The sequence below is a fragment of the Struthio camelus genome, chromosome 15 (assembly GCF_040807025.1).
Source record: "Struthio camelus isolate bStrCam1 chromosome 15, bStrCam1.hap1, whole genome shotgun sequence".
NCBI classification, from domain to species: Eukaryota; Metazoa; Chordata; class Aves; order Struthioniformes; family Struthionidae; genus Struthio; species Struthio camelus.
Genome location: NC_090956.1, coordinates 19,565,646 through 19,591,067, shown reverse-complemented (window position 1 = coordinate 19,591,067; position 25,422 = coordinate 19,565,646). Strand labels below are relative to the sequence as shown.

At 45.3% G+C, this 25,422-nt stretch overlaps 1 protein-coding gene across 3 annotated transcripts in view; it reads left to right on the top strand.

The window, feature by feature from the left end:
• Positions 1–10,673: 10,673 nt before the first annotated feature.
• Positions 10,674–25,422, top strand: part of GSG1L (GSG1 like) — an 84,694-nt gene continuing 69,945 nt past the window's right edge. For all 3 annotated transcript variants that reach the window (XM_068908742.1, XM_009674656.2, XM_009674657.2), the window contains exon 1: positions 10,674–11,697. In XM_068908742.1, the coding sequence (XP_068764843.1) occupies positions 11,397–11,697 (301 nt within the window). In that variant the 5' untranslated portion in view covers positions 10,674–11,396. The remainder of the gene's footprint in view (positions 11,698–25,422) is intronic.

Genomic DNA, 25,422 nt, shown 5'->3' with positions numbered 1-25,422 from the left:
TTGTCCTTAGAAATATATTGATAACAGGAGAAAAAAAGTCTTCAGATGATAAGAAAAAAGGACGAGCAAGATGATACCTGGGAGGAGTTTAAAAAACCTATTTCAGAGTTTGAGCCAAAGCTCATATCTGAGGAAGAAGTGAAATTTTCATTAAACGCATTTCAATTTCATTGTTTAGCCTGAAGGAATAGGATGAAACATTTTTAAGGTCAATACCATCTCAAAAGATTTTGATCAGTTATCGTAGTGTCAGTGTGACCCTAGTAACGTTGCAAAAAATGGAAGTGGTGTAAACAAATTCATCTGTAGTTAGCTAATGAGGCACCTGCAAACACACAGTGGAATATGACCATATATAAATTTACATGAACGTGGAAATCAAATGTCTGGGGTTATAAAAGAGCATGTTTGTATAATGGCCCTTTGACATTTCTCAACATTGCTATCCTTATCATCTCTTGGGGCCACTGTTTTGCCAGTCCAAGGACTCTATGAATATTAAAAAGCTCACAAGCTGCCAGCAGGTCTTTGATGTGCAAGAATGCTTCTTTAATTTTGGTAATAAAGAATGTGAATTCTGCCTCTAGAGTTCTGCTTAGGTGAGCCTGTAACTTCTTATAATAATTTAAATGTATCTGAGCAAAGTTAGCCTTGGAAAAAGTAGCAAATATTAATTAAACTTTCATCTGAATCCAATCCAACAGTCAGCATCTTGATTGTGAGGAAATAATTGTTGCAACTCCAGGACAGAAAAATTTCTATTTCAGGGTCAAAAGTAGGATACTAAAACTTTTAATAACTGGAAGAATGAAATCTGTATCCAGGGAGCAAGCATCCTTTATGTTAGAAAGATTCCTACTGTGAATGGGGAAAGGTTTCCTATTTACCCATAAATCAGGAGACCGAAATAACTTTACAGAGCAAAGTAGTTTAATAAAAGCCACCACACAGGAATGGAGGGTTATAAAACCACTCAATGTCCGGTAGAGCAGGACTGCTTCTTTGCACCGGGCAAAAGCCCTTGCAACAAATAAAGTAACTACTACAGCTGCACTGACATCGCTCTGTCGAAATCTCTCTGGTGCTGCCCTCGGAACCACAACCTGAGGCTGCCCAGCCTGTTTTCTGTCAGATTGTCCAGTAATCTGAGCAGCCGACTCTGGGGAACACAGAAGCCCCAGCCCTGCTGTCCTCCAGCATGCTCTTTTGTGGCATCCGGGTGCCCTGACTTGTGCAGTCATGATGGTAGACCTGCCCAGTGATCACCAAATGCAACTTAACCTGCATTGCCCTGGCTTTATATGTCCTGATGTCTTTGTGCACAACCTACTGCTTCAAAACCTGCATTACAAGCAGGGACCCATTATGAAATAGCAAATCAGATGTGCTACCACCTTTAAGCAGCCAAAGGCAGTGGACAGCATGGATCTGGGAGAGGTCTTACACAATCTTTTCTGTGTGGAAAGACTACAAACTTCCTACAATAGAAACATCTTTGTAAAAATCACTAAGTGGTCAGTGGTCAGCTGGAGTGTAAGAGGCCTGGAAACAGAAGCTAGGTTACAAGAGTGATGAGTGACTACAGTACAACCAAGATGAGAATTGCTTGGACAGTGAGGAAGGGCAGGGGATGAATGAAAGAGATTGTTCCTGAGTTGGACTTCATGTTTTTCAAGAGGCACTCAACAAAGACAACAATTTGCAGTCTATGGCAACGTACAATCTTGCCTTCAGAGTGCGCACATCACCCACTAGAGAAACAGAAGAGATGGCATCAGACAAATAATACCTAACCTCAAGGAAATATCTGGAGACTAGTGTCAAAATATCCCACGTGTCCATGGTCCTCTTCATATACGGGGCATGTGGGGACCAGCGCCTGGGACCATCCCTGGGCACTGAAGCCATCTGCACAGAATGGCTGCATCCACTATTATGTTTTCTTTGCTTCCAGAATGGATGGTCATAGGTAAATGGCCTATTGGGAACGGTCCCTGGAATATCCCAGTTGCTCAGCCATGACCATCCCTCATTGGTGCTAGCTGTCCCTCACTTCCACTAGCCATCCCTCATTTTCACTAGGCTGTCATGCTTGTTAGCTGTCCCTCAAACCCACGTAGCCACCCTTCACAGAATCACAGAATCACAGAATCGTTTAGGTTGGAAGGGACCTCTGGAGATCATCTAGTCCAACCTCCCTGCTCCAGCAGGGTCACCTAGAGCATATTGCCCGGGATCACATCCAGATGGGTTTTGAATATCTCCAGGGAAGGAGACTCCACTACCTCTCTGGGCAACCTGTTCCAATGCTCTGTCACCCTCACAGTCAAGAAGTTTTTTCTCAGGTTTAGATGGAACTTGCTGTGGTTCAGTTTCTGCCCATTGCCTCTTGTCCTGTTGCTGGGCACCACGGAGAAGAGGCTGGCCTCATCCTCTTGACACTCCCCCTTCAGATACTTGTACATGTTGATGAGATCCCCTCTCAATCTTCTCTTCTCCAGGCTGAACAGGCCCAGCTCTTGCAGTCTTTCTTCATAGGAGAGGTGCTCCAGCCCTCTAATCATCTTGGTAGCCCTCCGCTGGACTCTCTCCAGGAGTGCCATGTCTCTCTTGGACTGGGGAGCCCAGAACTGGACACAGTCCTCCAGGGGAGGCCTCCCCAGGGCTGAGGAGAGGGGCAGGATCACCTCCCTCCACCTGCTGCCAACACTCTGCCTAATGCACCCCAGGAGACCATTGGCCTTCTTGGCCACAAGGGCACACTGCTGCCTCATGCTTCACTTGTTGTCCACCAGCACTCCCAGGTCCTTCTCGGCAGAGCTACTTTCCAACAGGTCAACCCCCAGCCTGTACTGGTGCATGGGATTATTCCTGCCTAGGTGCACCCTGCACTTGCCTTTGTTGAACTTCAGGAGGTTCCTCTCGGCCCAGCTCTCCAGCCTGTCCAGGTCCCTCGGAATGGCAGCACAGTCTTCTGGTGTGTTAGCCTCTCCCCCTAGTTTAGTATCCTCAGCAAACTTGCTGAGGGTGCACTCTGTGCCTTCCTCCAGGTCATTGAGGAATACATTGAACAAGACTGGACCCTGGACTGACCCCTGGGGGACACCACTAGCCACAGGCCTCCAACTTGACTCTGCGCCGTTGATGGCCCTCTGAGCTCGGCCATCCAGCCAGTTCTCAAGCCACCTCACTGTCCACTCATCTAGCCCACACTTCCTGAGCTTCCCTAGGAGGATGTGATGGGAGACAGTGTCCAAAGCCTGGCTGAAGTCCAGGGAGACAACACCCACTGCTCTCCCCTCAGCTACCCAGCCAGTCATTCCGTCAGAGAAGGCTATCAGCTTGGTCAAGCATGATTTCCCTTTGGTGAAGCCATGCTGACTATTCCTGATCACCTTCTTGTCTTCCACATGCTTAGTGAGGACCTCCAGGAGGAGCTGTTCCATCACCTTGCCAGGGATGGAGGTGAGGCTGACGGGCCTGTAGTTCCCTGGCTCCTCCTTCTTGCCCTTTTGGAAGACTGGGGTGACACTGGCTTTCTTCCAGTCCTCAGGCACCTCTCCTGATCTCCAGGACCTTTCCAAGAGGATGGAGGGTGGCCTAGCGATAACATCCGCCAGCTCCCTCAGCACTCGTGGGTGCATCCCATCGGGGCCCATGGATTTAGGGATGTCCAGTTTGGACAAAAGATCTCTAACCTGATCCTCCTCCACCAAGGGAGAGTCTTCCTTTCTCCAGACTTCCTCTCTTGTCCCCAGGGTCTGGAATTCCTGAGGAATGGCCTTAGCAGCGAAGACTGAAGCAAAGGCAGCATTCAATAACTCTGCCTTCTCTGTATCCTTCGTCACCAGGGCACCCGCCCCATTCAGCAGTGGGCCCACGTTTTCCCTAGTCTTCCTTTTGCTATTGATGTATTTGAAGAAGCCCTTCTTGTTGTCCTTGACATCCCTTGCCAGATTTAATTCCAACTGGGCCTTAGCCTTCCTTGTCGCTTCCCTGCACACTCTGACAACGTCCCTGTATTCCTCCCAAGTGGCCTGTCCCCTTTTCCACATTCTGTGTACTTCCTTCTTCTGTTGAGTTTGGCCAGGAGTTCCTTGCTCATCCATGCAGGTCTCCTGCCCACTTTGCTGGGCTTCTTACTCATAGGGATGCACTGCTCTTGAGCCTGGAGGAGGTGACGCTTGGCTATTAACCAGCTTTCTTGGACCCCTCTTCCTTCTAGGGCCCTGCCCCATGAGATTCCCCTAAGCAGGTCCCTGAAGAGGCCCAAGTCAGCTCTCCTGAAGTCCAGCATTGCAATCCTACTCATTGCCCTGCTCCCTCCTCGTAGGATCCTGAACTCCACCATCTCATGGTCGCTGCAGCCAAGGCTGCCCCCAACCTTCACCTCTCCAACTAGACCTTCTTTGTTGGTTAGTACAAGGTCTAGCATTGCACCTCTCCTCGTTGGCGTCTCCACCACCTGGGTCAAGAAATTATCATCAATCCTCTGCAGGAACCTCTTTGACTGTTTGTGCCTAGCTGTGCTGCCTTCCCAGCAGATGTCAGGGTGGTTGAAGTCTCCCATGAGAACCAAGGCCTGTGATTGTGAGGCTACTTCCAGCTGTCGGTACAAGGCCTCATCGATGACTTCCTCCTGGTCAGGTGGCCTGTAGTAGACCCCCACAACAGTGTCACCCACATTAGCCTGCCCTTTAATCCTTACCCATAGGCTCTCAACTTGCTCTTCATCCACCCCGAGGCAGAGCTCCATACATTCTAGTTGCTCCCTCACCTAAAGAGCAACTCCACCACCTCGCCTTCCTGGTCTGTCTTTCCTAAAAAGCACATAGCCATCCATGACAGCATCCCAGTCCTGTGAACTATCCCACCATGTCTCTGTCACTGCAATGAGATCATGGCCCTGTGACCGCACACAGATCTCTAACTCTTCCTGCTTATTCCCCATGCTGCACGCATTGGTATACAGGCATTTCAGAGAGCCAGTCAAGCATGCAAGCTTCCCAGGAGAGGTGCAAGAGAAGCCTCCATAGCCATGTTCCATGCTGTCTCCCCTGGCTGTATGCACCCGCTGGAGGCCTCCTGACTTGAGCGGTGTTTTACTGACTCCCCTGCCACTATACCACTCCCCTTCCCCCATCTTGCCTAGTTTAAAGCCCTCCGTACCAGGCTGGCCAATCTGTTGGCAAAGACGCACGTGCCCCGCTTGGTAAGGGGGATCCCATCGCTCCCCATCAGCTGTTGATCTTCAAACAGGGTCCCATGGTCATAGAAACCAAAGCCCTGTTGCCAACACCAGCGGCGCAGCCAGCTGTTAACTTGGAAAACCCGTCTACTCCTCCTCCCGTCCTTTCCCCTCACAGGCAAGATTGAGGAGAAAACGACCTGGCCTCCCAGACCCTTGACCACCATTCCCAGAGCTCTGAAGTCCTGTTTGATGGTTTCCAATTTGCCTTTCGTGTCATTAGCACCCACGTGGAAGATCAGCAGAGGGTAGTAGTCCGACGCGTGGACAAGCCTTGGCAGTCTTTCCACGACATCTCTTATTCGAGCCCCCGGCAGGCAGCAAACCTCTCTGGACAAGAGATCAGATCGGCAGATAGGTGCCTCTGTCCCCTGCAGCAGGCAGTCACCCACAACAATCACTCGCCGCTTCTTCCGGGGGTTCCTGCACGGCACAGGGTCTGCCAGGCCAGTTGCCTCCCTTGGAGCCATGCCCCGCTCCTCCTCGGCTTGGAGGGCGCTAAACTTGTTCTTCAAGGGTAAGTCTTGAGGAGGAGCAAGAGCCTTTCTCCTTCTACGAGAGGTCACCAGCTTCCAGCCCTCTTCCACAGCGTTATGATGCACCTTTACACACGGTGCTGAGCCCTCTGACAACTCCGCTGCAGTGGGGGCAGGGGACTCCTGGAGCTGCACAGTCTCCGAGAATGCCCTGTCAATCTCCCGCTCATCCTCTCGGATGCTACGCAGCCTACTAACCTCCTCCCGTAGCTCCTTTATCTGGTGACGCAACTGGTCAACCACAGCACACCTCACACAGGAGAGCTGACTGTCCGCCCAGGCCCCACAGAGAGGTCCCAAGCACTCCCTGCAGCCCGACACCTGCAGAGCTGCATCTGCTGTCTGAGGGTCTGTCTGGGTTGAAGCCTCAGACACAGCTGATGCAGCACCTCCAGCAGCCACTGGGGAACGTGCTCTGCGGTGTGTCATGACCATGCCCTGGGGAAGGACACACCACTGTGCAAAGTGTGCAAAATGGAGAGGTGCCTTCTTTGCCTTCTGGTGCCCTGCTGCGCAAACTGCTGCGCAAACTGCTGCGTCTGTTCACTGCCTCTGTTGGCTGCGCTCACTCTAACCATCCCTCACTCCTATTAGCCATTTCTCACGTTGGCTGCACCTCCACTCTGCTCATACTAGTCCATCGTTGCTCTTACCCTTGCTCTGCTGGCTGCTCCAGTGAGCCACAACAGTTTTGCTAAGACTTTCAGTTATTTCAGTGCTTTGGTAAGGGTGAACACAATGTGCAGGACCAGCATAGGCCCCCTGCGTACGGAAGACTCTTAGAGTCAGACGATTCTTGGAGAGCCTATTCTCTCTCTCAGCTTATTGCTACCCTCAAACAAAGCCTCTTCTTTCTTAGTTGTAAGTAGGGTGCCCTAAGCTATTGCTTTGCATTAGGGGGACTGCCTTTTCAGGCAACTTAGTCAGTCAAAACTCCTAGCCATAATTTACAGTGTAAACTTGTTTCAGGTCTGACACTTCTGTTCATCTCTCTCTCCACCAGCTGCTGAAAGAATTAAATGTAGATACCAGATGAGTACAGACACTCCGTTTGCCATCAGGGGAAAGAGTGCTGACAGATCTAGTCTTTGAATGACGCAGTCCTGGTGCCAAAGAAATGGTGGGCTATACCAACAAGTGATTAAAATATCTGACCAGCTACTTTGAAGAGGGCACTTAGAAGTGTCTTGCATATGATAAGTGACACTGGGTCAAGGAAAATGTAGCTTTAGTTATGGAACAAGTATAGAAGAGAGTTAACAGCTTGTTTTTACTGCTTTCCTTGCTGTCCAGATTGCTAAAGGCCTTTGGCTACAGTACTGTCAGAAACCATTTTTTTGCCTGGTCAATTTAGGAGCAGGAAAAATTTCCTGAGCAATCTTGTTATGCTTGACTCAATGCCCACAAGCAAAGTGCATGGAAGACCTGTCCTTAGTAAAGTCAAATTTAAACCAAAGCCCAGGATTTCATCTGGTATCAATATTCAGCCCAGCTTCAAATATACCATTGCCAGACTGTCCCTTCACTTAAGGCTTGTGTAAAAAATCAGTAATGTCTCTCAGCAGCACCTCACAGATCTATGGGTTTGTACAGCTCATCCTGTGGGCTTGGAGTGCTGAGGATCACTGCTGAACAGAGGATACTTTGGGTCAAAGTGAGTTCTGAGAAAAAAAATAAAAGATGAGGTTAAAAACAGCAAATGAGGTGAAAACAGCAACAGGTAACCTAGATATGGAATGAAAAAACTATGCACTGGTGGCAACATACGTAGTTGTGATATAGGGGAGGAATGTAGAACGTTTCCATCCTTACACCATCCTTCTCCAATTGTAAAAGTCAAACCAGCTGAGTGACTGAGATCAGGAAAATATTTTGTTTTGTTTAATAGGGTGGGGACAAAGGAAGCATACAGGGATAGGGGGGAAGGGGACACCAACAATTCATTTCTGCCACAGGAAGAGAACAAGAAAAAGGTGAGGTATGCAGGTGGCCTATGTCTAGGTTAAAGGAGGAAAGACCTGACTAGAGAAGACAATTTTGAGCCATTCACATGACAAATTAGTTGAACAAGTGGATTATGTGGCTTTGTGGTGCAGAGGAACTGAGAAGACGAGGTACCAGGAGGGGTCCAGCCCAAGATGGAAGGAGAAACAGGAAAGCCCAGTCCAGTGAGTGCTAAAGAAGACATTACAGAAGGAAACAGAAGACATTGCAGAAGGAAACCTCCTCGACACTGCTGCATAAAATAAACAACCAATCTAAGCTCATCGGTTTCCCCACCATCACTGAGGGACCCAAAAGAAGGTCTTCCTCCTTTTTAGTCAATGTTGCTGCAGTTTTAAACTCACAAAAAATACAGCCTGGTTGAAAGAGTTCCTTTGCAAATGCTATCATTATTTTAAATCCTCTGGGTCAAATTCTTTCTGTACCCGAGTAAATCTGGACTAATATCAATTTGCAGTGATCCTATAAGAAATAGTAAAGGAAAAGGTGGTTAGTTATTACCCATGAAGGTAGTTTTTCTCTTAATATGAGAGAAAAGCTATTGCTGCAAAAATGACTTTGGAGGTTTTTGTAGCTACGATATAAAGCCTACTTCTCCATAGCATTCAAACCCTTCTGCTTTACTATTAAAGATAATACCACATAAATACAACTTAATCTAGGCATCTGAACTGCTTTCTGTAACACATGTATGATCTTTCCTTTTTTATACACACCAAATCTGATAAACAGAGATTATATAAAGAGAAATCGTTACATAGCAGAGACTAGTTTTCTTCTTTCCAATTAATCCCAACATATTCAGCCAGAGGAGTCTAATAATTAGAAAAAAGCTGACTTCTGCTAGGAAAAAGAAAAACTTTCATGTTAAAAAAAAAATCCTAACTTTCACCATGCTTTACTTTTTGCTGAATATTTTAAAACTCTTGAGATCCTAAAACTCTACATCACAAAAGAAATCAGATTTCTGCCTTGTTTTCCCATATTGCCACTATCTCTGTTCTCAGCAGACCTGTCAGCCCCCCCGCAAAAAAAAAAAAAAACAAGAGTAAAGAAGATAAGGAGGAACAGAAATAGAAAACTCTGTTAGGATTAGGAGTGAAAACAAAATCTCTGAAGTATTTAGGACAAAATTATCACAGACAACAGAACTCGTTGATGCCCATCTCCCAGTAGGAGAAACTAAGTGTCCAAAAGTTGTTGCTAGGACCAGAAAATACAAGCCATGGAGCAGTAGATAGAGAAGATTTCTGCGAAAAGACCTGTAAAGACATGTATTCACACTTGGAAAAGTGTAGAGTCAGCTATTGACAGCCCCTGGAATGATAATCCTGGAGATGAGCCCTAGCTCTCTTGTGAAGGCATCCTGTCAAAGTTGAAAGTTCACTGTTTATTTCTCTGAGCAGGTAGATCTGCTTGAGAAGCTTGGGAACATCTAGATCCACTTATAAAGTGAAATATATGAAATTAAGCATTTCTAAGTGAAATCTCCTGCAACATAAGAATCATCGAAGTTAGAATCCTGTCGTCCTGTAACTGTCATCCGTGTTGCTTGCATGCAATTAAGACTGACCAAATAATGTTGAGTACTTTGCAAGGCGAAATGCTGAAAGGACTGGAACATGGAGAGATTATGGTGCCATTCTTACAGTGCAAGGAAGACACAGTGCACAGACACAGTCCTCCAACACAGACCATTGGAGAAATCTGGTGCTGGGGAGGTGTCATTACGTAGGGGCAGGAAGGAGCCGAATGAAGGCCACATACCTAGGGAAGTACCCGCTGCACAAAGCTGTTCCACTAACCTTGTGAAGTGGACATCACAACTGTTCTCGGAGTAGCATTCTCTACTTGTACCTTCCTAGTTTATTTTAAAAGAAAAAGCCTAGAACCACACCATTCTGTAAAAATAGTGACAACTCTCTTCTCACAAACATTTGGGACCAAACATGCAAGACAGGCACCAGCAAAAGGCACAATACAGAGTCCTATGGCTACCTGGGAGGGAGGTGCGAGAGAGTCGGGAACCGGTTCCTGAAGTCTTGTGCAGTGGCTTGCTAAGGAGAAGCTTCACCTGTCCCTTCCTGCACCTGCCCAAGAAGCTAGAGGAACTACTGCCACATTTTGTGTCCGCATTGGCCCCTCCAATAGCACTAGCCTATGTGGTTTCATGACTATTTTCAGGGCTTGCTCTGCTCCTGGTGCTGGGGAATGGGGCCTGGCCATTGCATCCACCCACTACAGCTGCTCAGAGAGGCCACGAGCATCCCCACAGCCATAGCTGGGAGTATTAGTCAGTCCAAAGCCCAGGCAGGATGTGCAAACTCTTCTCCACAAAAAATTATATTTGCCTAATAAGGGCACAAAAACAATGCTGTGTGACAAATATAGGCAGCCTCAGTGCTTGGACGCAAGGTCTTACAGACTGTACCACCACTGACATCGAGTGCCCTGGTCTTCTCACAGCAGTTAGTGTTCACCAGATAGCTCTGACCAGATATGGAAAGTGGTCATAAGCTGAAAGAGTCAGCAAACCAACAAGATGGGGCAATACACATCTCTCTGGAAATGGGATATTATCGAGTGCTCCCTGCTCTCACAGCAGTGGCATCTGGCAAGCAAAGGCCACAGATTGTTATAGTTAGTTCTGTCCCTCCACACAAACCAGGAACATCCTGCAGGCCAACTTCAAACTGAACATCTGCATGGATTTTGTCTGGAAATGAAAGCCTGTGAAAGGGGCTCCATTCATTATGGTGGAATACATGTATTTTATTCATTACAGACTTTCAAATATGAATGCCTCTGGGGCTTTGCTGACTTCCAGAGCAAACCCCCGAAGACAGAGAATTACACTGGTGTACTGACAGCAGAAACAACCCCTAATTTAGACTCACTAGCTCAGAGAAGAAAAGCTAAAGTACCACTCAGTCCCTCTTTTTCCTGGCCAAATGTCTACCCTCTGATATAAAAAAAAATGCATTTCACAGGGACGAATAATGATTCTTTTTGAGACTAAGATGTGTCGCCTCCCCCCAGTGAGAGTCAGCTGTCAGTGATGCAGTGGCCCCCGAGGTCCGCCGAGGACTGTGGCAGCGAGCGGTGGCCGTCCCTGCTGCCTGGCTCCTGCCGGGCTTCTCCTGCCTGGTCGCGCTGGGAGCGGAGGACACTGAGTCCCGCAGCCTGCAGGTGTCTCCTGGTGGAGGAAGCTGCAGAGCCCCTTGGGATCATGTGTGATACCCGAGCAGATGTTCACTTGCTCTCGGTGCTCTTTTCGCGACAGACCCTCTCTGCTCCTCTCGGCGCTCTGAAGCACACCGGCTACGAGAGGACGGCTGCGCTCCCGCGCCTGCAGCTGCTCCTTTAACATACAAAGGCAGGATTTCAAGTGAAGAGAAGAATGGGAGTCTGGCTGCAGCATTTCCTTCGCCGCTACGACAACAGCTTGGAGGAAGCCGAGAGTTTTGCTCCCTGGAAAACTGGATTCTGAATCGTGAGAGGCTTGAACCCCCCTGCCCCCAATTAAAAAAAAACACACACAAAAACAAAAACAAAAAAACCCTTTGACTTCTGCTCTCAGCAGGAGGGGGAGGGAGGGCGGATTTACCATGAAGACAAATCGAAGATGCAGAGCCCTGCTAGCAGTGAGTCTGAACCTGATGGCTCTCCTCTTCTCTACAACAGCTTTTATCACGACTCACTGGTGTGAGGGCACGCAGAGGGTCCCCAAGCCAAGCTGTGGGAAAGAGAAGAAGACAAACTGCCTCAACTACAGCGGGAATGAGACTGCCAATGAGACAAACCAGAACGTGGTTCACTACAGCTGGGAGACGGGAGATGACCGCTTCCTTTTCAGGTATTTTCACACTGGAATCTGGTACTCCTGCGAGGAAAATATCAATGCTGCCGGTAAGTATAAAATAACTTCCTTCCAGCTTGCATTGCTTTCTGTTTGGCTTATCGCAATAAACACATAGACAAGCTGCTCTGTGCTGTATCGTAAAGCAGATTCATCCTGCAGAGAGAGGCAGAATTTTAGCAGTTCTTTGTTCAAAAGCAACCTGTTTCCACCAAGAGCAAAGATCTGCTTGTTTACCTGCTGGCTGATGCAGGGTCTGGGCTCTGGATCCAGCTGAACCTCTGCTAAGCAATATGGGCTAGCCCTCGCTGGCACTGCAGCCGGGGACTGGTCAGCGCTTCTCTTTCGGGAGCACACAAAAGACAGGGGCTGTTAGTTTTTATGGAGGCTCCAATAGTCACCCAAGCTAATTGTAATTGGCCCCTAAATAATGCGAAGTGCAGTGGTCTGACTAACAGGGAAAGCGTAAAGTTCACAGTCTGCAGCCCAGACCTCCTCTTTTCTAGTATCCCTTAAGGAAATGACCACCCACAAATCCCTCCTTGTGGCTAGATGCTATGTTTACCGGAGTACAGTAGAGAAATGGCAGTTAAAAGGGCAGGACTGAGCATACAAAAGCTCATTTTTGTTCCCTGCTCAGCCATTTATTTGCTGAGAGTCACTAGAGAAGACATCTCTCCAGCTTATCCGTGCATCACTGTATCCTGGCACTTACCAGCAAATAAACCACTGGAGGATGGAAGGTAGCAGGGATGGGTCTGGTTTAAGGCTCGACAGATGCACACTGACAGTCCCTGCTCCCAGAGCTGTCTGGTAGAGCTAGTGCTCAAACTCTGCTGTGAAAGAGCTTTTTTCTAGATTATGTGACTGGAAAATGAAGTTTACAGATGTGACACAGAACGGCAGAGACACTGATGGCTGGTGGAGTGCTGGTTCCTGGCGACAGGGATCAGCGGTGCTGGGCTGTTTCCATGTTATCTTGCCATCATTCAAGCAGCAGGTCGGGGAGTTGCTCCTTCACCACTGATGGGAGAGAGGAATCATACTCTGGGTTGTGCCTCTGAGGAAAGTACATCAGGAAATATCAAAGGCCTGTGTTGCCCTGAACCAAACTAAAATTATTGCCCAAAACAGCACTGAAAAGGACTTGCCAATTTGATGAAGGTAGAATAACTTCTATCTCTGTAGCAGGCTTCTTGGTTCTGATGAAGGGAAATTTACGGGATTCTGGCAAAACTGTTCTATAAAAATGTACTGTAAAGTGGGGCAAACTTGACTAGCAGCTCACAGTCCGTTTCATCCCGAGGTGCTGTGTATCTCCCTTACGGGTATTTTGGGAGATAGTGCTTCAAGAATTAAGTGGTCATTAAAACTCTGTTTAATGTATGAACAGGAATGTTCGTGAACTCTGAGCTTGGGATTATTAATAAATAGCTCCATGCAGAAATGAGTACAGCAAAGCAACTCTCTTGATGTTAAAAAAAAAAATAGAAAAAAGATCATTTGTTTTGCTGGTTTGGAAACAAGCTTAGGCCACAGCAGCCTAAAAGAGCAGCTTAGGACTCTTGCACTTTTTGAGCGCCTTATCTGGCATAGGGATGATCAAGCATGCCCAAGTTTCTGGCAGACATTGCAAGCTTTCCAGACCTATGTCTAGGATACTTTGTAACTCTGTGACTAGCCCAGTCTGAACACCGAGGTGTCTGTGGGAGAAGAAAAATGTACTGATTTCATCTGTGCTGGGTAAACCAAGCACTGCCATAGTGAGTGATTTTAGAGGACAGCTGAAAGCCAGATCTAGAAAGTTATGGTGAAAGCAGGAGAAAGATGGGTGTTTCTCCCCTCCAGCAAAGCACCACAGCAGCCACATATGTCCCTGCTCTTTTTTAAAACACTAACTTGGTGAAAGGACCTGTTCAATTAGCCAGCCAGGAGTGACCAGCCATCAGACAGAGTCCAGACAGCGACATACTGGCTTAGATAGACAACTGCCTTGCTCAGGATTTATCATATCTTCTCTGATAAGGACAAGAATGATATAACAAACACAGACCTAAATTTGCCCCCTAAAGCATCAACTTTAAATAGCCATGAAAGGTCTTCATCTGGACTTAGTGGTTTGTAAAACCAGACTGTCAGTATGTTGTCATGGCCTTTTGCAGCCTGACCAGCGATTACTTTATCTGAGGTGCAGGGCAGCAAGCCACCAGCCACCCCAATCCAACAGCTATCATGCCATACATACAACCCCACTGCTCCACATAACTGTCAGTAGTCAATCCCAGGGATCATTGCGCTGCCCATAGCACACTTATTGTCCACTGTCCTGTATCACAAGTTGCATATGCCTATTTTGTTAATAAACACCCTAGGGTGCCACGGGCATGCCAAGGAAATACCACTAACCACACAGCACACAGACAGTAGTGTGTTAAATTAGATGAAATCGCTAGCATGAGCACACTCCATAAGGTCAATAACACCTTTCTTGCAGCTTTATCAACAGCATCCTGAAAATGGCCACACCACAGCAAACTTAGCCGTAATACCGTCATTAAATGCTCCTTGTGCCTATAATGCTATCAGTCTCTCACTTCGTAGAGCCTCGACATCATCAGAACACCCTTCCTCAGCTCACCATGCTCTCAGTAATACATCCAAGACAGTCACACAACCCACATACCAATCACATTGTCACCAACGTGTTGTGTGCAGCCAAAGTGCTATTCTTAACAGGTCCCATAAACTTGCCGTGCTGCGAACACTGTGCTCCAGTGTCTTGGAGCCCTCCCACCCTGCGTGTCGATACCACATATCCCATACACAAAGCACTGTTCTAAAAAGTGCACAGGTGCCAAAACACTCTTTTAACCCACATCTGATGTCAACAATCTGATATGAACAACCTGCATCCAGTCACTTGCTGCATCCTTTCAGTAACTGCTCTGTAGCCTCACAGCTCTGTCCCAGCACGTACAGTCACAGTCTAGGGTCAGCACCGTTCCTACAGCTCATGCCCTGTCCCTGATTCCTCACCACACGTGGCTGAAGGTAGGCAATATGAATCTTCTCTGCAATGCCAGTAACACTCTGTGTTCTTGTGGTGCTGACAAAGCTCTCCAGGGACTCTCAGCCTTCCCAGTTGTGAGCCACACTCTTCATCTAGCCACCAGGCTTTTGATTTTCCTCTCCCTGTGGTTGAGGGCACTGTCAAGAGCTCTCTGCTCTGCACTGGAGGAGATGAAGCATAGCAGAACTTGTAGTGCAGAGGCAGCAAGACCAGTCCCAAGAGGACTGCTACAGCAAAGGAGGACAGGATTTCCGGACTTCCAGCCTGCTGGAGGGGTTGGGCCTCTGCCCCATCTCAGAATATAATTTAATGCCACAAAGAAAAAAAAGTTTTTGAGTGTCTTCACCTCCCATTGCTTTTCTGAACTGTCCATTTAGATTCTGGATGTAGAGGTGTAATAATCATGCCATACATTTTCTGTACAGAGACCAGCAAAGTGGGCCTTCATCTTGTTGAGGGTTTTTAGGTATCACTGTGACATTTCTAATAGACTGAATGAGGGGAAAGTGCTATTGTGATTGTTTGGTGAATCTAAAATTTATATTTATCCAATAAGTTTAAGATTGGTAAAGAATCTGAAAAACACTTAGTCTCTGTGAAATATAATTGTGATCGCCTCTGGGAATAGAGAGACTTGGGCAGATATATTCCAACGGTGGGTGAGTTCTGTAGCTAGTTAGCCAAAAACCATAATTCTTGACTCAAAAGAATGCTGAATCCTGGTCTAGTAAAAAGAGGATAAAGGCTCTCCCTTTCAGAGCAGGTTCAGCGCTTTGGATCCCACATGGATGGAGCAATGAGAGTAAGTCCAGAAGGGGATAAAGCTAAAGCATACCGTATGAGCTCTGTAGCTCTTCTGGTCATGAGTCCCATTCTGCACTTATGTGCAGCCCAGGGCATGTGGTACCTTGTTCCAGGCCACGAATTCCTTGGCTATGGCCTGGCACCTCCAAGCTGAGCTCTCTGTCCTCTCATTTCTTTTTGAGTATGGCCTCTAGTGCATGTCTCACTTGGAACCTGCAGACTAGGTCTGTGCTTGTGTCAGTACTGGACAGAGGACATCAGACAGGTGATGTGCTAATAGCAGCAGGTTGGGAAGTGATCCAGCAGTAAAGTAGCTTGTATATTTTGTGACTCATGAACATACGTGATATGAGAAAATTAACACAGGAGGTAGCTAAGGTGGGTATAAAATGGCATATATAAGTAGAGGAGTTTTGAGAGTTGGGAAGGGATAACTGTGTGTTAGCAGATTTTGCTCATGAGAGTGTTTACTTTGATTTTAATAGAGAAGAACACTAACACTAACTCAGATCTTATTTTAGTTCCTAACGAAGAAACAATCTCAATAATAACTTCCACTTTCAGAGGGAATAACAGTAGAAGAAAAACAGGTGTCTAGGTGCCATTTAACAGTACTATCCCCTTAAATGAACCATGCTGCTCACCATGCTCCACATTTAAGAAGCTAGTCAGATCCAGAATGGGTGTACCTAGGCTTGTTTTGTTTTCTTGGGATTGTGTTTTGAGGGCAAGGGAGCTGTAACTTTTTTTGAATTCTCTTTATTATATATTCCTTAACACTCTTTAAAGAGTAAATGGTAGAGTGGAATTTACATGATACACAAGGAAGCATCAAAGGGGGACAAAAACATGGATATTAAATGCTCATTTGCAGTAGGAGTCAGAGAACGAGAGGTGCATCCTGCAGAAATGGATAAACCTGTAACATATAAAAACAAGAACTTGACATACACTTTTACAGATCCAGAGCAGTACCGCATCACCCTTCTCCCCCCCACCATGTGATAATGAGCATATGTGATTCACTGCAGGCGGCAGTCCGGGGAGAGGGACAGAGGAAGAGCACCTTGTGAGTATGTAATTAAAAAGCAAGAGGAATTGGGAATTCTTGCTGGATTATGAGAAATGTAATATAATTGGCATGACTGAAACCTGGCGGGTCTATCTGCATGCCTGGAATGTAAAAATTGCTAGTTATAAATTGTTTAGGAAGGAAAGACTGGGTAAAAGAAATTGAGGAGGTAGAGCTCTATGTTAAAGATGCAATTTCCTGTGATAGAGGAGCTGAACCCAGGGGGCCTGGATAATCTCCACCTGAGACTGTGGAAATAATTGCCACATGAAAATGCAACTTTAGTAGCAAGGATCTGTAGTGAATCTGCACACTGCTATATTCAAAGAAGAAGACTAGGGGGAAAAAAAAAAAGATACAGGCCACTTGACCCAGCAACTTTAGGACAGATTTCAGGGAAAGCAGTCAGTGTAGAGCAATAAATGGGTTTTATCAAAGGTAAGGTTTTATCAAAAGTAGATCTTTTAACAAGATGAATAGTTTCTTAGACAAGGGTAATGCATTAGACCCAGTCTTCCTGGATTTATATAAAGCGTTTGATGGAGTATCCCACTGAAAATTCTTTACAGAAGACAGAGAGAACCATGATATGATATGTCTAGATATAGACATACTTCCACATCAGGGGATGCTATTAGCCTGAGCCTCTTCAGACTGGAAAGGAGACTGAGACACAGCATATAGAGAACTATGACACTGATGGGGACTGATAGGGAATGATAGAGATCAGGCAAGAAATATTATTCACTACTTCCATCTTTTAAGAACAGGAGGGCATAATAAACAAAGGAAATACTCTTTCCTGTGCAGCTCCCTGCCATGAAATGTTGTAAAGGCCAAAATTAGGGATTACAGGGTACAGGGAAGAAATACCTATTGGTGTTATTAACACAATAATTTGCATGCATCTGCTGACCGGGAAGTCCCTAAACTACTTGTGTATATCAAGAGGAGACTACATCAGGAGCAGAATCACTCCATATTCACCCTGTTCTTTTGTTCTTCCCTGAATAGCTATTATTTGATGATGTTAGAAAACGATACTGAAGTAGGTAGATCTTATGTCTGAATCTACTGTGCAGATTTTGCTTTATATTATTACGATGGGTATAAATAGAGAAGTTGTAAACTGATTACAGAAGAGGCTAACACAGAGGTTGTGGCAAGTAATATGAAAAAGGAAAGAATCACAATGGGGATAGGTTAGTTCAGGTGATCCTCCAAGTTGACCTTGGGCCTGATTCTGTTATCACTATGTGACTGGCTATCTAGGAAAAGGAATTAGTGATATAATTAATCTCATCTAATTTGGAAAAAGCAGGAAAGGTGAATCCCACAACAAACCTGTGGACGTTAGCAAATGTAGCTGTCTGTGCCTAAACTGATCAGCATCATTATTATAATCAGTGAAGAGCAATGAGTACTTTTTGGGGTGACTAAGTTCCTCCTGATATTGTATGAACTTGACCCTGGAATTACCTGCTCTCCTCATTGGCCAGAAGAGGAATTTGGCCAAAAAGTGGAAATTTCCAACACAGAAGTCTTAATTTGGAGACAGCAATCCTACCCTCAAGGCACTCATTACATAGGCTGTGACACAACGTTTGAGAATATCAGCTTTAGTGAGAAGAGGTGTCTCTGCATACCTAAAAATGGGAAACGATCTAATTAGTAAGAATAATAATCAAATAATTAGAATAAAATGAAGTTTAAAAGCACCAAATGCTAAGGCATAAAATTTTCAATTATAGGCAACAAAATAGGAAACAGGTTGCGCACCACTATTTGACTCTGCGGTGACTGTGAGCTGCCAAAGTGCTGCTGTGTAAAGGAAAGGTGTTATTCGAGGGAAGAATCAGCATCATTATGAAAGACAGGAGTAACACCAGCGCACCTTGCTAACACCATCATGCATAGTTACGGTAAAAAAAGAAAGAGGGGGGGGAATAGATGCAGAGTGGGATTTCTAAGGTAGTTTAAGGAAAAGAGAATCTCCTTCAAGAAAACAAAGGAAGAATGGGTCTTATTTCATCTAACAAATTGAAGATCAAGAAGGCATGTGATGGTATCATATATATATATATATATATATTTCAGGATAAACATCAAGAAAAGATTATGAAGATTTAAGTAAAAGGCAGGCATTCAGGATCAAAAAAGTTAAGTTGTCATTAAGAAAAAAGTGAAAATCCACAGAAGGGTTCCCAGGAAGTGAATCTCTAGATCTGACCTCCACAGAGGGCAGTGTGAGCAAAGAAAATGAATGGGCTGAAACTGATACTTTGTAAAGGAACTGTATGAGGAAAGAGGAATGATTCTGGCATGAGGAAGCTTGGAGTGAGTCCTGCATATTTGATTTGTTGGTATCTTAATGAGGTCTGAAAGGAGCAGTCTTCATTTGACTGCCTTTGTTCACATCATGTTTGTATTATATTATATTAAATCTATGCTTCAGGGTTTCTACTGGTCACTGGTGGGAGCCAGGAAAGAATTAGTTGCCTGCTTGATGCAAATCATGTCTTCTGGAGGGTTTTATGCCTCCTCTTAAAGCATCAGAAATTGGCTACAGCTGGAAACAGTATGTAAGGAGGATACTTTGCTGCTGTTAGCATTATTACAGCTTCTCAGTATCTAATTGGTATGTTTGCTCATGCACTGAACATTAAGCTGATGATCTAATTTGGGATCAGAAAAGAAATCTCCCCCAGGCTAGATAACAGGCATGGTAATGGATTTTTGCCTTTCTTTATAACATGGGAAAAGGTCCATTTCAGAGAAGCACCTGTGAACTCCTCTTAACAAATTCTTGGCTTTTGCTAATAGGATGAGATAGTCCTGACCATAGGAATATAAGCTAATTATAAGAGTTCTTAGATCTGTTAGTCATCCTCATGATCAGTCTTCTTCTGTTCCTGTGGTACGTGATAGCTGTGGCTTGTGTGGTGGTAGCTGCTTTATTACAGACCTTCAGGTCTTTCTAGGATGCTCAAGATATTCTGTGTCTGTGGTGCACTGGGATTTGTGGATCCTGCTGGATAGAATAGCTGTATGAACATCTATCATATGCAAAATGCAGATCCAAAATCCCTGCAGGCCGGTGCCCATAACAGACATGAAACATGGGGGTGAAGAAGCATGGGACCAGGCAAAGATGTGCTCCTAATTTTGATAAGTTACTCTGTACGTGTCATGGGTGAAAACTGTGTTGCTTTCTGTTTGGATGTTTCCTCCTCCATTCCACCATTTATACCCAGCAGTCTTACAGGAGGTGTCTGAGGAGCTCTCCTAGTCCCTTGCTAACTGAATAAACTTCAAAGAAGCTGAAGACTAGCACACAGTTCCTATATTTCAAAGAAACACAAATGATGATCCAGAGAACTGAGATGCTTATCCCTGTGCCGGTTAGCAAATGCATTCAGGGCTATAGTAATAAATATGGGATAGAATATCAGTTATCATAGTATCCTCATGGTATTTAACTTAACACCAATATACATCCTGATTTTAAAAATTCCCTCATATGGAACTAACAGAACTTGCACTAGGATAATTAAAAGCTGGCTTATTGAGAGATCTTAAAATGGGGATTAATCGAGGAATAAGGTGGCTTCTAACAGGACCTTCTGTGAATCACATTTTGGTGTGATATCATCACTGCTGGTAATTTAAATGGTAATATATATCTTTTCTGATCTAATTGGCAAATGATACAAGGACTACAGAAGGCAGTAAACAATGTGAAACAAATGTTATTACTATAGAATGACATGAATTGGCCTGTACAATAGACAGAGTCAAATAAAATTAACTTTAATGCGTCCCACCTTGCATTTGGCTGTATTGGGGGCGGGGGGCAGGAGGATATAAGCCATGCTTACAATTTGGGAAATTGCTTGAGAAGCATGGGCACCATGTCTAGACTCACCAGGTCTGGAGAGACCAAGAAACACATCATACTGTCTTTTAGTCTGATTTCACTTTTCTTCACCTGACCAGACAAAAAAACCATTAAGAGAGACTCTGTTGCAAAGGTCTCAGGTACAAGCTTGGAAATAAGGTGCACAAAAGGAAATGCAAGCACATTTTTTTCATGTGATCTCAGCCACCAGATATTCATTTGCAGTGGGTTGTGTGTGATACAGTCTGTCTTGTTATGGTTCTTTAAAAGAATGTGGCTGGAAGGTCAAAGCTATCTTAGCTTCTGTACTAGGGGTTAGATAAGCTTGCCTGGAAAAACTGGATGCCTCAGCCCAAAAAGCAACTGCGCGTTTTTGAGTAGGGAGGCTGGGAGAGGTTTCTGGAGTTCATTTTGGAGCAGAGAGCCTGAAACACAACAGCTAAGAATAGAGGGCAGATAGATGGGCAAGCCAGAAAAGAAATAGTGTTATAGAGTTAACTGTAAGGAAAATATACAGGTTGATGTACTCTGGGTTCAAGGTCCTCACCCCTCCAGCAATTACTTTAGCTCTTGCCTACACTCCCTTGGATATGTTTGAAACTGTAACCTCAACAGTCATGCTCACAGCAACATGCCATGCCATCAGAGGAATGACCTGTCCTGAATCTGTCTTCCTTCCCATCTCTGGCACACAGTGGCTTTAGAAGCTGATTTTTTTTTTTTTTTGGTTTTCTGGAGTAATCCCCTCTGTGAAATGAAGATCCCTTCTCTGCTCTCAGTGACTTTCATCTCGCCCTGCCTTCTCTGGAGCTAGGTCACAGATCCAATGCAAATGCTCAGGTTGGGCATCCTCTGGAGAAAAGCATTGGCATGGTTAAAAGAGACTCCACACAGATCCACAGTTAATCAGTAGAAAGTGGGGGTGATGAACTGCATGGCTTCTCCTGCAGCCAGAACTTCAGGCTCTTAATCAGTTACTGAACTTCTTTGGTCTTTGTTAATCATCAACTTGAATGGAACTGTTAATGCAGTCACATGAGAGACTGTAGAAGGCATAAGTCATACATCATGCAGTGAGGTATATATCAGCTATATGTTCTATGAAAAGCATAATTTCTAGTCTTTTGCCCGCTTCCTGGGAGACCATGCATGACATATAGTCCCACGCATACTGAACCCCCTGATAACTAGTTTATTCTGGCATAGTTCCATTAACAAAATCACCCCGCCTATTCCCCCTTCACTCTGCCTTTAGCTGGAGTACTGTGTCACAACTGACAGCAAATGGGGACTGCAAGAATGGACAAAATGGGCAATCCTTAGTCCTGAGGTCCCTGCAGGTCCAGTGAGCTGGAGAGCCACCTCCACTCTCCCATTACCTGTCTGGAATGACCACTGGAAAGAGATGAGTTTTCTACAGCTAATGAGACTCCAAGCAAGGCGCAGTGTTTTTGACCGCAGAGCTGAACACAGTGTGGCAGACGGGTCACCTGAGGGATGAGCAGGCAACAACTCCCAGCTTCCCACTCTGCGGTGTGGAACATTTCAAGCAACTTCAGAACTGCTTACCTCATTTCCTATTTTCCTGATTATAAAGTCAGGTCTAATTTGACACCAGCGTCATTGAAAGCCTCTCCCTGCACCATTGTTTCCCTGATTCTCCCATTCCTTCAACAATCTGAACTATTTCCCGGGAAACGATAGATGTGTATATGCAAACGGCCACTCAGTTCATCAGGCCTAAGAATATCAGATGAGTCTTGTGACTGGGACGTGTTTGAATTAGACGTGACTTGAGAACAGACTGTGGAGGAGTTTGCTTTCAGACACTGCGAAAGATTCTCACAACAGGGAGAGGTTCAGAGCAGAAAACACAGTTGCCATGGCACATGGTCTGAGCTAGCACAAACGCGCTGGCGTGTTCCCCGCTCTGCCTGCGCCCGCTGCCCCCCGCACCGCTGACGAGTGCTCCAGGGAAGCAAAGAGGAAGCTCCAGCGCCTGCAAAACATATGGGCTTTACCTCTCTAACACAATTATCCCCAAGGTGGTTGTTCTGTGAATATGTGAAGGGAGGAGAAATGCATGCCTGAAGTGAGAAAGTGGAAAGCTTAAAGAAGCGCGCTTTCACTTCAAGAAGCAGAAAGTTTAAAGAGGTTGAGTCTTCCGAAATCAGGAAATATTATAATATTCAGATTTAAAAACAGCCCCAAAAGGGAAAAACATTGTGAGTTGTTTCAGCAGAGGCTGAACAAAAGGAGCAAATTCTCATGTTACTTGGAAGCAAGAGAAATGCTGACAGGCAGCAGTATGAATGACAGCTGTTAGAGAGAGAAAACAATTGTTTTCATAGCTCAAGACAAAATTTAATGTCATTCTGAAACAAGTGGTTTATTTTCCAGAAGATGATATTGTTCCAGCCAAATCAACATTTTCCAAATGACCATTTGATTAAGATTCGATTTTTCCTTAGAAAAATTTCAATTAAATCCTCCATCTGGGGTGAGTTTAATCAGAAGTGGAATATTTTATTTCTTAATTAACCTGATACAACTCAGTTTGAATTATCTCGTTAACCTGCATTTCCCCTAATGTAGTACTTTATTTCACTGAAGTTGTGTTGCAGTCCTCATCCTCTTTCCTAGACTGGGATCCCTGGAGGGCTACATCGTTTTTTTAGACAAATACAATGATTTTACTCTCAGTACATGGTGTGGGAATCTCATCAAAGTCACATGACTCTAGATACAATAGGAGAATTGGGCCTATTGGGAAAAAAGGGGACCTTGCTTTTCGTAGGCTGGGAGCCAGTGTGTTACTACAAGGAAACGCTATTCAAATGAAATTTAAACTTTTAAATTTCCTTCAGAACTGTACTTTTGAACTCATTAAATTTTATGCAGAGTAAGTGAATACAGATGAATTCACAGAATTTCTTCTTTTTTTTTCCAAGATGAAAAGCAGAGTTATAGCAGAAAGATGAAAAGCAGAGTTATAACAGAAATCCTCCTCCCAAGCAGAACTACCACATTTCTCTCAGGTCAAATTATTTAGCTAGAATATTTTGAAATAGTTTAGACAGAAGATAAGAAAACTTGGATATTTCAGAGCTGTTTTTATTTGGTTATTTAATAAGACTTCTATCACTAGCTCAAAGAGGAATGAGTTGAGGAACACAGGCCAATAGGCAGGACCCAGGACCTCAATTTCTGGTCCTTGCTATCACAGCAGCTGGGTTACGAACTTTGAATACCATCTAGGTGCTATAGTGTAGACCCAACCTATGCCCATTCAGACCTGCCTGTCCAGCTGTCCTTATACAGCTCTGCAGTTGCTCTCGAGTGGGTCCACCACTTCCATAAGCCCCTGGAAGGATGTCACCTCACATCTGCTTTGAAAGGTGCATCTGATCTGTCACAACGCAGTTCCATCATGGAAATGATACAGTGTGCAGAGCATAAGGGGAGCAGTGGCAGTAGCCCTGGAGCCAATACACTGTAGTCCTGACAGCTGTGTGAATCTGCCTTGCTTAGTTTTATGGCAGGATTCAATTTGAGGGATGTGGAACAGCCATTTCTTAGCTTTTCCTTTCAAATTACTGATCAAGCCAGGAAGGGACATGTGTCTTTGAACTCTGCTTGTGGAAAGTAAGAGGAACAAGCATTTACCTCTAACACAGAGTCAGGAGCGGCTCAACTTCAAAGTGTGGCTGATTTTGAAGTAGGACTCTTCAGTGCAAAACGTAAGACAGCCGTCCCACTACCTCCGTGCGCTAGGGATAGGGAGGTGCAGCTTTGTGGCCTCGTTTCTGTACAGGGCAGGCTCAGTGGTACTTGCACTGACCTACCTGAGGTGACAGGACACTTGCAGGACAGTGTCTTGCAGTGCCTTTCCCATCCCTGCAGCATCCTCTAACCTTACCAGTCCATTTACTCTCTCCAGCATGCAATTCTTCCAAAATAATGCTCTCTTGCCTGCTTTTTACACAACCTTCTCTTTTTTCCTAAAATGATTTGATTTTTTCAGGCATGAGACAATTTTCATGGCAAGTATGCGGCACAGACTGGGAAGGGCTGAAAGGTCAGAATATCCCACCACATTGTAAGCAACAGAAGGAGAAACACTATGGAAAAGGTACGGCCCTCATGCTATGGGAGCAGTAGAGAGGTCATCTCCCTATGCAGAGCAGCTTTCTCACTCATCCCCTGGGTCTGACACTTGCACTGATTAGATCCAGTTTTTCCAGCACCTTTTTTTTCCTAAGAACACACAAAAGCCCAAAGCCAACCTTTTTTCAGTAGAAATGCCTGAGGAGCTGGAACTCATTTGACTTGCAATGTTGTGGGGGCTTGCACAGCTGCAGAGCCGTGAAACGGGAAAAAGTCTCAATGAGCCTGACTGAGAAAATGCTGTGCATGCTCCTGGGAAACGGAACGCAGCCTGGAGGACTTTAAGACCCAGAGGATTTCTCCTCCCTAGCCTGGTTGCTGCTGTTCCCGTCTGCAGGTCCAGCTGAGCACGTATTTACGGTATGGAGACACACGTGCGCACACACACACGTGACACTAACACAGCTGGCTACACAGATCGACCCAGGCAGAGCTGCGCCTTTACCATCACCCACAGAAACACCAACAGCACTCAAGTCAGCAGGAACTGCTCAAGACTGAGCAGGTTTGAAGCTCACTAGTCAAACATGCGCATCCCTTCCCTCTGCAGGTGCACAAGCACACTGCTTTCATGAATCCTTCGAATTTAGCATGGGCTCTAAGTCTGTTTAATATCCATGCCAGGATCTCAGTCCCCTTACCCAGCAACCAGCTCAGATTTTCAGTCTTTTCAGATGTGGGTCTCCTCCTACTCTCTGGCTGGTCCAGCTTGAAGTTCCCTAACAGATTATACATAAATACACAGAGGACTGAAGTTCTCTAGA